Raw genomic sequence first — 16,808 nt, 5'->3', positions numbered from 1 at the left:
TTCAAGAAAAAAAATAAACCCTTCACACGTAAGGGCTGACAGTTTTTATCACCAGGCTTGGGGATCAACTCTTTCAGCTGCATATCTTTTCGTCTTTTCTTAAAAAGTTTTAGAAGCAAGCCTTCTCTCTCCTTGGTATTAAATATCCTAATTAATTCAACCTTGACAGTTACAGTCAAAAAGCTGTGACTTAAATGGAACATGAGTTATTTTGTACTTAATTTGCTCCCCATCACATAGTTCTTTCCCCCAAAAGTAGTGAATAAAATGTGCAGATCTAAATATTTCTTCAAGTCCTTCGGAATTTTTCTCTTAATAACAATCATTATCTGCCTTCATGATTGATCCCCTGATTCATTAAAAAGTTTTTAATATGTCATCACTGCCATTTACTAATGTTCTCCCCAAGTGTGATGGCTTTTATTAGGAGCTGGTTTACAATCTATGGGTAAGTTAAGTCTTTGCCTTGTGCCCTGATACTCATGCCTAGTAAGAGAGCTGAGCTGGGTCTTATAATGGGAAAGGATTGATGTTATAATGATTCCAAAGGGCCCCTTTATGATGAAATTCTAAATAGGCAAAATCCCATTAAACCTGTACAAGTTCATGGGCTAGCTACATTGAAATGACATATCATTATATTGGGTATAGTGTGCATATTATAAAGTGTGATATAATTGGAAATTATTGGTCATATTAGCAAGAATGAAGAGCCACACACCCTTGTAAATTCAGAGGTATAGCCTGGGTATTTGAAGTAGGAAAGAGAACAATATTCTGTTTATAAGTAATCGAAACTTTAAAATCTGACCCCAGAAATTGCTGTAATAAAATCCTGTCACTAACAACTTCATTTTTGAACTCCTAAAGTAATCGTAGAAAAAAATTCTGTAAAACAGTCCCTTAAAAACATGTGTTAAATGTTAATCAATTGGAAATTAAAACAGTATTCTGGGACCCAGAGCTTCTAAAAGCTGACCACTTGATGCTATTATAATTTGGAATCCTAAGGGGAGCTGAGGCAAAAGACATGGAGTTCTCGAAACAATTAGCCGTGCAATTTAAGGCTCACTTGGCTTTCTACCAAAATGAAAGAATAAGGCTCCTTTAATTTTTTTTTAACGTGTAAAATTGCTTCAAATTAGCATTTAAAATTTTAAAAATATCCAGGGCAGGACTGGAAATTAGTGAAATAAAAGGTTTCCCTTTAGACCATTTCATACAAAATTTTAATTGTTTTACTCAGCAAAGTAGGTGGCTTTGAAAAAATCATTCCATTTCGCTCACTTCTTACTTTATTGAATGGCTATAAGTTTCACATGGCCGTGCCTGAACAGCTATTAGGTGGAACCCACTGGACACCAGAGCCTGAACTGTTTGAGCATATTCCTATGAAAACCACCTAAGTCACTTGAATTTGGCTTTTAAAGGAAGTTATGTTAAAAAAAAAAAGTTGTGGAAAACTAAGAACTATAAACTATCACTGAGAGCCAATTTTCTAGGATCAGTGAAAAGCACTTTTATACTCCTACATTAAGAAAAAAAAGTATCTGAATATGTTCTTATTTCTGTGACCTTCACAGAAAATATTGGAAGTGAAGTCTGTAGAATTACAGGTTTACATTTATTTTAATTTATTGGAAGGTTTGGGGGAGTAATTCCTGTTATTAAAAATCGAAATAAAAAAATAGTTAATTCACATTTCATTTGACAGATGCAAGTTCTTTTATAACCACCCCTCCCCCACCCCAGGACTATTTTTATACATTTGAAAAGTGAATTTTATAAAGGACATTACTTTGTTCTTTAAGTTAGCGATACCATTAAAAGTATATATTACTTTACATTTATTCTGTATTTTGCATTACATTTTAGACTTATTTTACATTTACAGTACACACTTCCCTTAATGAACTACACAATTCTGGCTGTTCGTACGGTCCTTCTATTCCTGACAGAAATGAGTTTTCTTCATCCATGCTTATGTGTCATTTTTGGTTCTTGGGGCTTAGCTACCACTTTCCTTTGGAAAACTATAGATCCCATCAAAGTGTTTATTGAAATTATATCCAGGCCTCAATTTCTCCTTTGTTTTATAGCCAGAAAATGACCAGTTTAAGCTTCTGTTTCTGTCATTTTAAAGAAATCCAGGTAAATTATGTTCCCTCAGTAACCTAATTCGTAGTTTAAGAAGCTCTTGTTGTATGCATTCTCTTTTCTTTTTTGAACTAGTACCCATATTGTGCAGTTAAACCTGCTTTTTTGGCCCCCAGATAAAACTCCGCATACTAAAGAGAGCTCACCTTTTATGTCACCAGGCCTTTTACAAAGGAAAAATAATCTTTCCTTTATAGATGCTTTTTTTACAGTCTTAGGGTGTTACTGTTCTCAGACCCCTTTCTGAAGTCTATGCTATAATGTATCTGTAGCTATGAGACCATAAATCTAGCCCATTTATCATAAATCTAATGATCGGTACTATGATTTTCATATCTCTTTTTATGATGTCTATGCATATGCTCTACTTCAGGCACCCTGGTATTGGGCTTGTTTTCTTTAACAATATGGGAGTTCATACTGTTTTTACCTAGAAATCCATTGGATGCCTCTAAATAATGCTGGCAGTGGTAGGAAAGGAAATAAACTACACAAAGTTTGGAAAGAATTCCTGCCCAGGTACTGTGTTTCCCCGAAAATAAGATCTAGCCGGACCATCAGCTCTAATGCGTCTTTTGGAGCAAAAATTAATGTAAGACATGGTCTTATTTTAATATACTATAAGACCGGGTCTTAATATAATATAATATAATATAATATAATATAACATAACATAATATTATAAGTCCAGGTCTTATATTAATTTTTGCTCCATAAGACGCAGTAGAGCTGGTGGTCCAGCTAGGTCTTATTTTGGGGGAAACACGGGAGAAGCCCTAATTCACTCCCTAAACTCTCCCAGAGAACCTGCACTGTTCTCTAGAGGAGAAAGAGCGAATGAGAAGGTTGAGAAAGGGACATGGGTGAAATGAAGAATTTGGTGGGACAGTGGAATCCTGCATTTACTCTTTCAGGGCGAATACATAATGGCCTCCTCCTAGCCTATGTACGTATCACTGTGTTCATCCATTCAACAATATGAGGGCTAAACACCCTTGAGTGATTATGCTTCAGATATAGTTGCTACTTAACATCTACCTCTTGTTATAAAACAAATGACCGGCTAAATGGGCAATATATTGTTGAGATGTATATGATTGGCACACGTAAGTGCCACCGTTGTTGAGAAAGTTTGCTCTTAGATGAGGGGACCTCTCCAGACTTCATGGATAAAGAAAATAGAACTTGAATTGAAGCTAGAAGAAAAGGGTAGTCAAGAGGTAAATAAGAAAGAGGAAAGACACTTAAGGAACAGCATTGAAAATTAAAAATTTGAAAAACGTAGCCTAGCAGATGGAAGGACCCCTGCTTGTCTTTCCAGCTTCATCTTGTATGTCATCCTCTTCCTGTCCTCGCAGAATTGGCTTTGTTTGGGACACGCCATCCCCACCCTCATTTACATTACATTCTCTTGCCACATACCCAGTTTGTAATTCTGTGTGTTAATGTGTATTTTTAAAAGTCTTGATTTCCACACTAGTCTATTCACTTCAAGCAGGCCTGAATCATATCTGTTTTCTTCTCCATTAAATCTCCAAAGCTAAGCATAGGGCCTGGAAATATTCATTTAGTGACCAAATATTAAAGTGCTAGGAATGTTTCAAAGGCAGTGGGGTAGCTCACTTTGGTTGGAACAGAAGGCTTATGTCAGAATTATTAGGATGGAAAGTAAGTCTGTCCAAGGTCTTCTGACTCCGGTTAAGGATTTTTGTGTATTATTGTTGGGGCGGGGAGGCGGCACCATTGGAAACCCTGGAGCTGAGAAGAGACATTCTAAGCAGTGTTTTGAGAAGACTGACTTGAGGCTTGGTTGTATTTAGGTCGTATTAGGCCAAGGAGAACAGAGGTATAGCATCCCCCCCAGCGCCCCCAGCCCAGAGTCACTTGCAGTAATAGAATTTTGAGAGTCTAAAATCCTGTACTAAAGTGACAGAAGTTAGGCCAGAAAGGAGGGATTGATCCAGGGGAACTTCAATGGAGAAACTTATGGATACTAAGTAGACTGAGATAATTGTCAACATTCTTGCTATATATCATGTTAAGTGAGGAAAACACCAATAAAGCAGAAATTTGTATCCATAGTGCGACTTCAACCATATAAAATTATGGATTGAAAAAAGATACAGTGATATTAACATGTGGACAATCGTTGCCTTGGCTGGTGGGATGTTTTACCTTTTCTCAAATTTACAACATTTTTTTCAGTGAGCACCTGCCTATGACATACCCAATCAGAAAATAACCCCCCCCCAAAAAAAAAATAAAAATGTTGAGATGTATATTTTGGCCTTGTTTCTTAGTCCTACCTTTCACAGCAGTAGGGGTCAAGTACATATTTGGAGTTGAGGACGCGCTGCATCGGGAGAACACAATTTATAGGTTAGGGATCAGGGGCAGGGCAGGAGTAGTCGGATTCCTGGAGGCAGATTATCACACGCAGGCCGCGGGAGAGGCAGCTCCTCTGGAATCCTAATATTTCCCCTGCATCTCAGTTGACTTCCCCCGTCAGTCCCCCAAGCTCATCCTGTAACCTTGCCTCACCTTCACGCCAAGCATCTGTTTTTCTCTTGTACTTCTTAGGTTGCTCTTGATCCTATAGTCTCCTTTCCTTTCTCTTGGAAATTAAGGTCGGGGTCTTCAAACTGTTGGCTTGCCGGCCTCCAAAAGAATTTTGAAAATGAAGAGCCATCCTGTATTTTCATGTGCTAAGTAACTTGCCAACATCATACAGCAAGTAGGGGGCAGAGTTGGGATTAGAACTTTTGGCGACTGTCCCTAGAAATGCCTTAATCTGCATGACAGCAAACACTTTTTAAACATTGGGGACTTTAAATTACTACTTTAAGTTATTATTGTTATTTTTTTTATTACCACTGCTGACTTAGCTATCTTAATTGATGAAAACTTCCACCCGTGCTTAGGTCAAATCCGACTGCCAAATCTGACTTGATTTTCATTGGAAAGAATTGAACTCACATTTCAATTCAAATAAATGTATTAATATACAAGTTGAGAAAAATTATTAAAACATCAATAAATTATGGACTGCGTTTCATAAATTACTAAGGCAGTTCAGAATAAAAATGTGAAGCTAGTAAAATTAATTTATTTGGTTTACGATAGAAATGTTATTTTTCATCTCTAATAAGTCATGATGTACTGTAATATATAACTTAAATAAGGTTTTATGAAATGAAGAGTATGTTAGAAGTCATGGTATTATATCGATAATGGGATTCCATATGTATAGTGCAATTTGTTGTTGGACTTTAGGAACAAATTAGATAAGGGTCATATACAAAAACACTAATTTTGCTAGATCTCATGGTCAAACTGTTTTTATGTATTTAATGAAAGAAGTTATATACTGCTAAAAATTAAGTTCTTTGATATTTAAATCATAATTCAGTTTTATTAATAGGGTATGGAAATTTTATAAGATGAAAATGATTACATAACTAAAATAAATATTTTGATTTTTTTTTTGTAAATGGGTTGTAACTATCTTATTAAATGATAAACATAGTTTCTGCAAGAAATCATGTAAAATTTTTATCCACAGGTTTTATCCAGTATATCCTACAAATTTTGTAGGTCCAGGGTAATATTCAAACTAAATTTAAGAGAGTAGGCGTCACTTACATGTGCTCAGGGGCTTTTCTTCCCGTGGTGACACCTCCTATGGAGGAGTATCAGAAGTAGCTGAAAAGAATGGTTTACATTATGGCCAAGACATGGAAACAACCAAAGTGTCCTTCGATAGATGACTGGAAAGAAGATATGGTACATACACACAATGGAATACTACTCGGCCATAAGAAAAAATGAAATACTGCCATTTGTGACAACATGGATAGATCTTTAGATTATCATGCTAAGCGAAATAGGTCAGACAGAAAAAGTGGGGAACCATATGATTTCACTTATGTGTGGGATATAAAACTGAAAACAACAAATGAACAAGACAAACAAACAAAAAATCATAGACACAGACAACAGTTCAGTGGTTACCAGAGGATAAGGGGGGAAAGGGGTGGTAGAAGAGGGTCAAATATATGGTGATGGAAGGAGAACTGACTCTGGGTGGTGAACACACAATGCAATATACACAGAGGGTGCCAAAAACGTGTACACATTTTAAGAAAGGAAAAAACTGTATTAAAATTGTAATACTCAATATACCGATAACAAAAGATGAATACAAGTCACATTTGACTTCTGCAATTACAAGAGGTGCTCAGAGTGGTTACCATCAGCGTAATTTTAATACATTTTTTTCCTTTCTTAAAATGTGTACGCATTTTCTTGGCACCCTCTGTAGATGATGTATTATAGAATTATTTGCTTGAAACCTATATAATTTTACTAACTAATGTCACCCCAATAAATTTAATAAAAATTAAAAATAAAATAGAATGTCTTACCTTCAGTATGTGGGGTGGGGTGGAAGGGGGCACTTTCAGTATTGGACATTTTTGCTTTGCTCTCACAGGATACTTACTAAAAAGTGATACATTGTTAAAATAGGCGGGAATGCAAGAGGTGAATGCATTACAGTTGCCCCATTTACATTTTATTTGAATTCTTAGTAATCCAACATAGACCCAAATATTAGGTTCTATTTACTCTTTAATCATATATGTATAATCAAGGAAAGAGAGCCTGTTTGCAGTTTCTTGATGCTTTTATTAATCATTAAAGGAGGCTTTCATGAAGCAATTCAAGTAAGTCATCAGTTATTTTGGCACCCAGGAGAGTTTTACACCCTGGGCCAGTGCATCGTGTAAGTTGAATCAGACTATCCCTTTATTTTGTAAAGAAGGCAGAGTACAGTTTCCAAAGGAGAAATGGGAAAGGGTAATCTGCAAGAGCTTACAAGCCTATTCTCAGGTGGATCAATTTTAGGAAAGAGTAACTATGGGATTGCAGGATCTGGAAGTTGCCTATGTCTCCCTACCTCTTGGACGGCCTTCGCGTACTCCACGTGTAGGCATATCATAGTTAGAATACCACTGAGTGAAGGCATCTCCCAGTGGAGTATTGCAAAAATGTCCTACTCTGTCCACTTGACTCCAGCCCATCCCTGCCCCCAACTCTGTCTCTGTGATTTTCAGTGTGGCATGTCTATGGGGTCTATGTCACAGTCACCTGTGGTGATTTTTCAAGCTCAACACGACTGTGTCCCTCTCCACTCTTCTCCTCTAGGGGTTTGTGACTCTGTGGCCGAGCTTCATTCAGCACCTTTGTAACTGTCACTGGTGAACATGGGCCATGTACCCCAGGGTCACAACCATTGCTTTAATTAAACTTCTGGACTCTTGTCAGAATTTTATATGTAAAATTATAAATCATTTTCATCTTATAAAATGTTTAATATTTTCTGTATCCTGCTAATGAGAAGTAAAAGTGTAAGCTTTCCATAGGTTTGGGCCTTCCGTGTTAAGGTTCCTTACAGTATGCCCATCTTAATTGTTTTTACTTATCTTTAGCCATTTTGCCTCAAAAGTTTTACATTCTTTGGCTGTTCACACACTCCATTTGTCCAGTGGTTCTTAAAATACTGTCCCTGGCAGCTGCATCAGTATCGTGTGGATTGGTCCCCACCCCAGACCTAGTGAATCAGAAACTGGGGAAGTGGCCCAACAATCTGGGTTTTAACAACCCTTTGGGCAAAGGGATCAAAGCAGGCAAAACCTTAGGTTTTCTGACACAGGTAATGTTTGAGAACCCTTACCTTAGTTCCTTCTACCCAGATAGTTCACCTCCTTTCTTGTTTGTGAATTCCTAGTAATCTTCTAAGACTGCCTTCCCGGCAGAGTTGCCCTCTCTTCTGTGTCCTCCAGTCCTTTATCAGATCTCTTTTATAGCATTTATAGTGCTTGCATCTGTCTACCTTTCAAGGTGGAGGCCACAGCATAAATGACTTCTGCATCTGCATGCAGCACCTCCGTCGGCCATAAGTTAAGTGCTGGTGAATAAATGAATGTATGCATGACTGAAGGAGAAGAGCATTTAGGTGGAGTGATGATCAATAAGGTCAGCCGCTATGGAGAGATCATGGAAAATAATGAAGGAAGAAAGCTATTGGATTTCATAGTAAGGCAGGTGTTGGTGACCTTTGAAATGCTTGCTTCAGCAGAGTGATGGGCAAGAAGCCCAGATTGCTGAGAATTAAGGACTTCCAACGTGATGAAGGCTTGCAAGTTCCCAGAGTTTCTTATTGACTGTTTATCTGAACATGTGGTGGAAACAGACTTTTCTTGGGAGAAATAACTAAGTGACCTTAGGCTGGTTATTTAACCTCTTTGAGTCTGTGATCTCCGAATAGGCAATAATAATAATAATGTGTTTTTAATTGTTTTAAAGGATAAAATGAGATCATTCTAACCCACTAGAATGATGCTTGACATTTAGTTAGTACTTAAAGCATCATTTCCTTTGCTCCTCCCACTCGACAGTTATTTTTATTAATGTTGTTGATGGAATCCGTCACCCTTTGTGAATTTGTATAAGATATGAAATTGTTAAGGACACCCTCATTCCAGTCATTGGAAAAATTGCATTTGGCCGGGAATTAACATACCTTTCATTGAATATGGTACCCAGATGGAAAATTACCCCAAAAGGTAATTGTCTCGGGCAAGCCTCTTTTAGGTAAAAGTTATGGAATCCTACTTTAAGCGGATAAGAATAAAGAGAGGGAGAGAGAGAAAGAGTTTCTTGGCTTGTGTAACTGAAAATCCCAGGGATAGTACCAGCCTCAAGCACGGCCATATCTGTACCTTCTGGATCAAACAATATTGTCAGTACCTCATCTTTCTCAGACCATCTTACAGCCCGCTGTCTTCCATGTGATCTTTGTTCTCAAGCATATTTACCAGCTACAAATTTCGAGGAAAGAGAAAATTTCCCAGTAGTCCTAACAAAAGTCCAGGATTCAGTCTCACTGTTGCTGTGGCCAAGGAACTGGGCTGTACTGGTTTTCCAGGCTTAGCTTAAGGAATGTTCTCTTCTATAAAATAACTGGTAAGGGAAGAGTGTTTCCCCAAAGGGAAATCCAGTTTCTGTAACCAAAATGAAGGGAAGTAGATCAAAGCAGGCAAAACAATTGATTCCTTCCTATTATATAGAAAAGTGTGTTTTCAAACTGTGCTGCTGGGAACTCTAGGGGCCCAACTGAGATGCTTCCACAAGTTGAAGGGAGGAAACGAGTAACCAATGATTGGAAGTTCTCTAATCCATGCTCACTCTAGATTCATCAAAAGCAGCTTCACTTTTATACATTTTTATATCCAATTTCTGGTTAAGATGTCATTTGAAAATGGAGTTTTGGCGGAGCATTGGTGTCGGACAGTTTAGCAGGTGGTCAGGCCCATAAAGTATAAAAGCAGGTGCCCACTCCGTGCCACTGAACAAATTCTCGTCCTGACTGTTCTTCATCCCATTGGCCCAACTCATATTCCTAACCTACTAAGACCCAGGCTGGAATCCTCCACACTCAGACATAGGAAGATTGTGGCATTAGGCAGAAGCCCAGTTCTCAGTTTACTGATACTGTGACAATTAAACAAAGCATCACTTTGTCCATCAAGAAGACACCCCCACAACTTGTCGACAACTTGGTGACTCAGTGTGATTCAGCAATTATAAAGCAGGAAATTTGGATACATTCAAAAAATTTGACAGCTCATAATGTTTGATGATATGTTTATACTGAAATTTACAGTTGATATCTGCAAGCTGGGCAGTGTAATATTTTTTAAGCCTTTGTCTCTTACTCATCTCTTAGGTAATTGCTGCTTAAATCACACTCTTGGGGCTTTTTCCTTATCTCCTATTGAATTTTTTAAATATCTGGTCCACCCTTTCATCCTCCCAAAGGGTGGATGAGATCTCAGATCCCAAATGTGCGACATGCCTGTTTGTGTAAATAACATTTTATCAGAACACAGACACTCCCATTCGTTTGTCTCACCTGCTTTCATAACAGCAGAGGTGAATAGTCGTGAACGGGAACGTACAGCCCGCAAGAAGTAAAAATATTTACTGTCTGGTCCTTTGCAGAAAAAATTGTTCACATCTGCTCTGTATTTCTGTGGTTTATACCAGTGTTCCCACTTCTTGACATGTGGTATACTTACGAAGAAGCATCAGGTAATGTCCTTCTAATACTCTCACTCTTTGATGTTCTCAGAAGCGTATCTGGGGAAGTATTTTGGTCATACCTGTTCCACTTGTGCTCTTTCAGTTCTCTAAACAGCTTCTCTCTGTGTCTGTACCCTCAGCCACGTACTCCTCTTCATCGTCTAAAGCTGCCAGTCCTTGTTAAAGAGTAGGAGGAAGAGCAATGACATGCCAGCTTTCCACTAGCCCTTAAACATGCATATACTTAATGCACAGGTACAAGGTCTAAACACATTGACCACAATCAGGATTTGATGTCATTTTATTTTCTCCTCCTGCCCCATCTCGATTTCAGTGCATTTTGTGAAGAAGTGAATGATATGGGCCAGGAGGGTTGATGAAGGAAAATGGGGGAGGAACAGATCTTCTCTGGCCTGGTCACTGCGCTCTGTAAGCAGCAGCCACTCACAGAGGCTGAGTAACTAAGCTGTACTTGAAGAAGAACAGGGATAATAATACCTCTTTCCTGCATTTTTACAGTCTAAATGCCCTGTGGAATGAGAGAAGACTTCAATCCCTAGGCTTGTGAAACCCTTATCTTTCCCAAACGTTAAATTAATTTTTAAGGCTATTTATTCAAAGTTGACTTAACCACTAGAATAGGAAAAGATCAGACAAATCAGCTGCAAGAAATGAAGTATGAGGAAACCCGAACTCTTTGACAAAGTATTCCTGGGAGTAAATGTGTTGAATGAAGCCAGCGGGTAAATGATAAGGGCCTTTACACTATGGATGTAAGAAAGCAATTTATCAAGAGTACATGAACTCTCTAGTGACCACAAGTCAGGAGGAAACGAGAGTGGAGGAGGAGCCCTGAAAAAAATAGATTCGAAATACTAAAAACCGTGTGTGTGCATGCACTTTTAAGTACTTGCATTAATATGCGGAAATACCCGTATATTAAAATAAGAGTTGCTCAGAATGCCCATGTAGAGTACAGTACAGACTGTTATGGGATAAGGTGGTAGGAAGAGTCAGTGAGAAAGGCCAGGCAGTGGTTTAGAACTTGCAGAAACCTTAGGTACAGTCAGGTACGCGAGTGAGGATTTGAGCCTGGATGTTGTTCTCTGATATCCATTTGCCTGACTCGGAGATTAGATGACCATCTTTCCGGCTCACAGGTTTATCTGTTTTAATCTCTAGAAGGTCATAGGTGTATACTTGTGACAGTTGATCTAACGCTTTTGTGTTCTCTTAAGGAGTTCAAAGCACCTCTTATTATCTCATTAATCTTTGCAGCACCTCTTTGAGCCCTGTGGACGAGACAATGTTATCTTAATTGTTCATTTTAGAGAAACTGAGGGAAAATGTAATTACATTATCTACAGTAGGGTTCCGAGTAACTCAGATAAGGATGGAGACTAGGACCCCATGACCTTATCTTGGCTTTTAGATCTAGGGGAGAGGAATAATTTCTTAGATTTGAGGAGAAAAAGGCCTACTTGTTGAAATAAAATTTTCAATAAACATATTTACTCTGCGGATTTTCTGTACTGAGATAATACGGCTGAAATACATAGAAATCTAATTTTAGTCATTTTTTTTTTCTTCATTTTCGTCTGACACTAAGACCCTGGTCTGACCTGTTTAAAAAGTGACTGAATTGTGGCTTGAATTTCTTTCTTTTTTCCTTTTTTTGAATAACTTTTAGAGAACATGCCAGGGAATACTAAACTAAATCTAACAGGTGAACAGCAAGAGGTAAAATTGGGAGAACTAAGTCTTGGGATAATTTCCTTTAGCTAATTTCACTTGAGAGCCCACCACCCAGATGTTAGCTTTCCTTATTTCTTCTAAATTCGGCCTTTTCCCCCTGTGGTCTAAAGGACATGCTCTTTGAACCGTTCAGCTTTTATAAGGGGTGAATCTTATGCATAAAAGCAACATTGGCTGAGCCTGTTCTTCTGCTGTGTGGTGGGAATTGTTTGTTTTTCTTCCTTGGTGGTGGGAGGGAGGACGCTCTGGTATCTTGGGTTGAGCCATAGTTCAATTAGCAAATTAATTAGTCTGGTTTTTAGAGTCAGCCACAGTCATTGAGAAGCATCCTCAGTGGCTCTCCTTCAGAACGTTGACGGTGCTTTATATTTGCCATTTATACCAAAAACGGGGAAGAGGTGGGAAGAGAGCGATTTACATGGCAAGCTCTCCCTTAAACATCCGTCCTTAGAAATGGTGCCCTGATCACGTCCAGTAACTTGTTTCTGCTTTCTCTGTCTCTGTCTTCTCCCTTCGGTGCGACTGCCACAGCCTTGGATAAGCTCAGCACACAGCACCTGTACCACCCCACGCAAGTGGAGATCGTGCAGTCCAACGTGGTGTTTGACATCAGCAGCCTGATGCTCTACGGGACGCAAGCGGTGCCCGTGCGGCTAAAGATCCTGCTGGACCGTCTCTTCAGTGTCCTGAAGCAAGAGGAGGTGCTGCACATCCTGCACGGCCTGGGCTGGACGCTGCGGGACTACGTTCGGGGGTACATCCTTCAGGTAGGGGGAGGACGTGGAAGCTGGTGTCTGGGACCAGTTCTCGGAGGGCTTGGGTGAGGGACAGCCCTTGGCCCACCTGGTCCCCTCCTGCCCCTCGCAGGCCCCGGCATTCGCACTGTCTTCTGGTTAAAATGGTCCTTCGGGCAGACTCGTCAGGGAGTTGGGAGGAAGCAGTGATGTCCCCACAGCAGGCCAGCTTTGGGCCTCCGTGGTGTGTGTTAGAAAGGAAAACGTGGCCTGTCGCCTCGTGTTGTTTCATTCGCGTCTTTTCGATTCCAAATCTCTCCCCCTATCCCATGAGCTCCCTGGCTTCTCCAGCAAGTCTTACTGTAGCTCTACTGAAAGGGTCGGGCATCTGAGGATCTGAGATGACACTTCCTCTGGGTTTGGTAGGGCTTGTTCGTACACTTCACTTGTAGCTTTGGTGTTTTCTTGGTTGTCTGTGTACCCTAACTAATCACTGCTTCTTCGTCCAAATCAAAGGAAGAACTGTAACCTCTGTACACTCCCTGCGTTTATAACCAGTCAACCTTCACATTCCAAAACCTGCAGACATGGTTATAGATTTGGCCTTCACAGCACCTGTTCTTCCAGCTTTGAGTCCCTTCATTGTGTCAGGGGCACTTCTGATCCAGTAAAGGTCTGAAAACTTTTCCGGGAGGCCTTCAGCCTCCGCTCCCTTCCCCCGCGACCTCCTTGCCTTTTTTTTTTCCATCATATTTTGCAGTATGTTACGAGTGGGTTTGCATTGTGTACTTTGCCTCTGAAATTTTTTTTATGGCCATCTGTCTTCCTACGACCCTTGAAGGGTAAATGTTGAAAACAGCATGTTGAGAGACCCCAGGATCCAAAAAGACTACACAGGATGATGAGGAAGGGCTCCCTCCTGCCAAAGGAGATCACAGTTGGAGTAGGTAGAATCTGAAGTGATTTTTGAAATTTCCTATGGGGATAATACCAGGAGAATTGACCCCTTCAAAAGAAATTGTTTTTGGCTCTGCCAGCCTGTGTATTCCCCAAGCCACCCTGTGTTATGTGCAAGGCCTTGGCTGCCAGCTTGGTATGTGATGACTGGGGGGCTTCGAGACTCCCCCTTGCTGTAACCTGGCATAAACACAGACACATTTCTGTCATTCTCCTGTGTGGTACCTCCAGGGGTTAGCCAGGGCAAGGGAGCAGAGGAGGGATGATGAGTGGACGCAGAGAAAGAGGGGAGATAGAATAATCTGTCTGCTCCCATGACGGCTTTAGTTAACATACAGTCATTTCTTAGTTTAGTGAGATGTCAACTTGGAAAGCATAGAAAATTGGACCCTTAATGGTGAGATGATGATGATAACAGGCATAATTATATGTTACGTTTTCAGTTTATAGAAGACGTTCGCTGGCATTATCTCATTTGCCTCAGGATGGGGACATTTCGGAGAATGAAGAGTTAAGTGCTGGGTGGTCAGGGGACCTGAGGGGGTACAAGGTCCATGAGGAAGGGGCCAGCCAGGAAAGACAAAGCACGGGACCACTTTAACAGCCCCTGCTTGCACCGGCCTCAAGACGCATCTGTACCACATCTCTCTGCAGATATTTCCACAACATGATTCTTAATGTCCATTTTGGATGGATTCTACCCTGTATGAAAGCACAGGCCTTTTGCAAATTTTTGAATGGAACTGTTAGCTCGGCTAAGAAGCACTCTTTTCCTTTATCCAAAACCTAAAATGTTTTGCCCCAATCTGGTACCGTCTTTATTGCCTCCACTTGGATCTTTAGTTCTAGCATCAGTTCCACGTATATATTTTTACTGAAGGTATCTGGAGCATATGCATGGTGTCTTTCTGTCCAAACAGATAGATATTTGCATGACTGTGATTATTTGTCTACTTAGCCCAGTTACTGTAGCATTTTGTTGTCAGTACATACAGAACCTGCGCATGTTCTGTGCTGTGGTCCTAATGTTTTGCCTTGACTAGTGCCTGAGTTTTTTTGTTTGTTTGTTTGTTTGTTCGTTTTACTTGAAATTATTATTTAGATGTTAATTTCCTTCCCAAATTTCAACATAGCTCTAAGGCAAGCATAGAAAAGGTGCTCCGTATTTCTTTTTGTATGAGGACTCAGGTTTTAAAGATATAACATTGCAGGAGAAATTAAGATGAGAGAAAAACTCAGCAAAACCACAAACTAACCATTTATAAAGTCTCTCATTTGGGTGTGAAATAGTGCATTTAAAGAACACTGTCATTTATTGTTATACTAAAGTCATGATCAATTTTCATTAATTTCATATAGATTTTGACAAGTGTCTAATATAATCTGTTTCTCCATTCAGAGTTTAGAATTGATATTTTGAGAAAATCACAGATGATTTTTACATTAGAGGAACATTAGGTTTAATTTCTGTCTTGTTTATTGATAGAATTGATGTCATATAGATTTTATTTAAGTGATGCTTTTTGTTATTCAGCATTTATCAGCTACTTATTCCTTGGAGAAAACAGTATTTGGTTTAGAAAAAAAGCAGGAGGTTAAAGGACACAAAACTATTATCACTTATGTAGTGAACAAATGCTCATTTAACAAAAATAAAACCCCCGAAAACAAGAGCTAGGCTATAGAAATAAACCCTTTTCCTCTAAAGCAATTTTATTTGATTATTGGCCAATATTTTAAAAATTTTATGTAGTAATAATAAAGTATGCACAAATGACTTTGAATATAATTATGTATAACATTTTACACAAGTAGACTAGAAAATGTGCGTCCAAAGGTGGTAGAACCGTACAATGCACTGTTAGTGCACAAGTCATTTTATCTGTGGCCCAAACTCAATTGTCTTGTAGCCCTCGAGGCATCAATTTTAGCATTATTGCTCTCAACAACAGTATATTGAATATTATGTCAGTTAAAGGAGAATAATTATCCAGGCAAGTTGGGGTGGCTGTTAGTCTTACCACATATTGACTTGGTTAGCAGTTGGCTATAGATTGCGTTACTGGGCAAATGAAGATGTACTGTGAGTTGAACTGGTGAGGCCAGGATATTAATTTAACTCTCTTTGGGCCCAAACCTACATCCCTTATGAATACACAGCTACTTCTGGTTTCACAGATAGTTTTGAATGTAGGAGACTATCAGGTGTCTGATCTGCCTTTGAATTTTGGGGATTTGGGGAAAAGAGGAACAGGCCATATCACAAGTATCATTTGCAAGCATGTATGAAGAGGTTATTCAAAGAAAACGGGGGATGATAGTGATGCCACAGATTCGTTTAAAAGACTAGCAATATCTTTCAAGAATCCTGTACTACTGTTTTGGTAAAAATTTTCACTAATGTGATTATCTGTATAATTCATAAACTAGCCAGCTGGCTGTGAAATGCATAGCATAACCTGCACTATAGTGATTTTTAAGAATCCTGGAATATCCTAAAGATAAAAAGCTCAGTAGTCTCTTGTGTACCACTTAAAGCATTCATTCAGAAAGTTCAGAAAAAATGAGGTAAATTGTAAGCATTTTCCCACAAAATAGCCATAATAGGAAATAATGCAATTAGATGCTAAAATCTAAATATAAAGGAACATGAGGATTTTTTCTGCTGCTGAAGAATAATTCTTATTTCAAGTTTATCTCATGGTACATTTACTGACAATGAATGAAAGCAGTGTCCTGTTCTTTTCCCATTTTCTCTGTGACCTAGGAGATAAAAATATAGGTGATTATCACTGTTGAATTTAATCATCTAAAAATCAAGTTTTCACGGTCTCTCTTTTCACTTTGAATTTGTAACTGACTTGCCTGGGCTCATGCTCCAGCCTATCTGTGGAAATCTCCTCCTTTGCAAATGAGTCCTGCCAGAATTCAGAGAACCATATCAGACACTCTGAATAATTAGCTGAGGTGTCAGCAGCCTTGTGAGAGAATGAATAGTGATGCACATTGCAAATCACCTGTGTCTTGAAACAATCAGAACTAATAGAATAATCAGCACTT

The 16,808-nt window shown here is 39.1% G+C and overlaps 1 protein-coding gene across 10 annotated transcripts in view; it reads left to right on the top strand.

Moving 5' to 3' along the window:
- Positions 1-16,808, top strand: part of BNC2 (basonuclin zinc finger protein 2) — a 414,097-nt gene that overhangs the window by 276,268 nt on the left and 121,021 nt on the right. For all 10 annotated transcript variants that reach the window (XM_019739200.3, XM_074330349.2, XM_088793665.1 and 7 more), the window contains one exon: positions 12,589-12,824. In XM_019739200.3, the coding sequence (XP_019594759.1) occupies positions 12,589-12,824 (236 nt within the window). The remainder of the gene's footprint in view (positions 1-12,588; positions 12,825-16,808) is intronic.

This window comes from Rhinolophus sinicus, chromosome 16 (genome assembly GCF_057876585.1).
Source record: "Rhinolophus sinicus isolate RSI-liver-muscle chromosome 16, RSI-T2T, whole genome shotgun sequence".
Lineage (NCBI taxonomy): Eukaryota > Metazoa > Chordata > Mammalia > Chiroptera > Rhinolophidae > Rhinolophus > Rhinolophus sinicus.
This window is presented reverse-complemented; position numbering and strand designations above follow the sequence as displayed.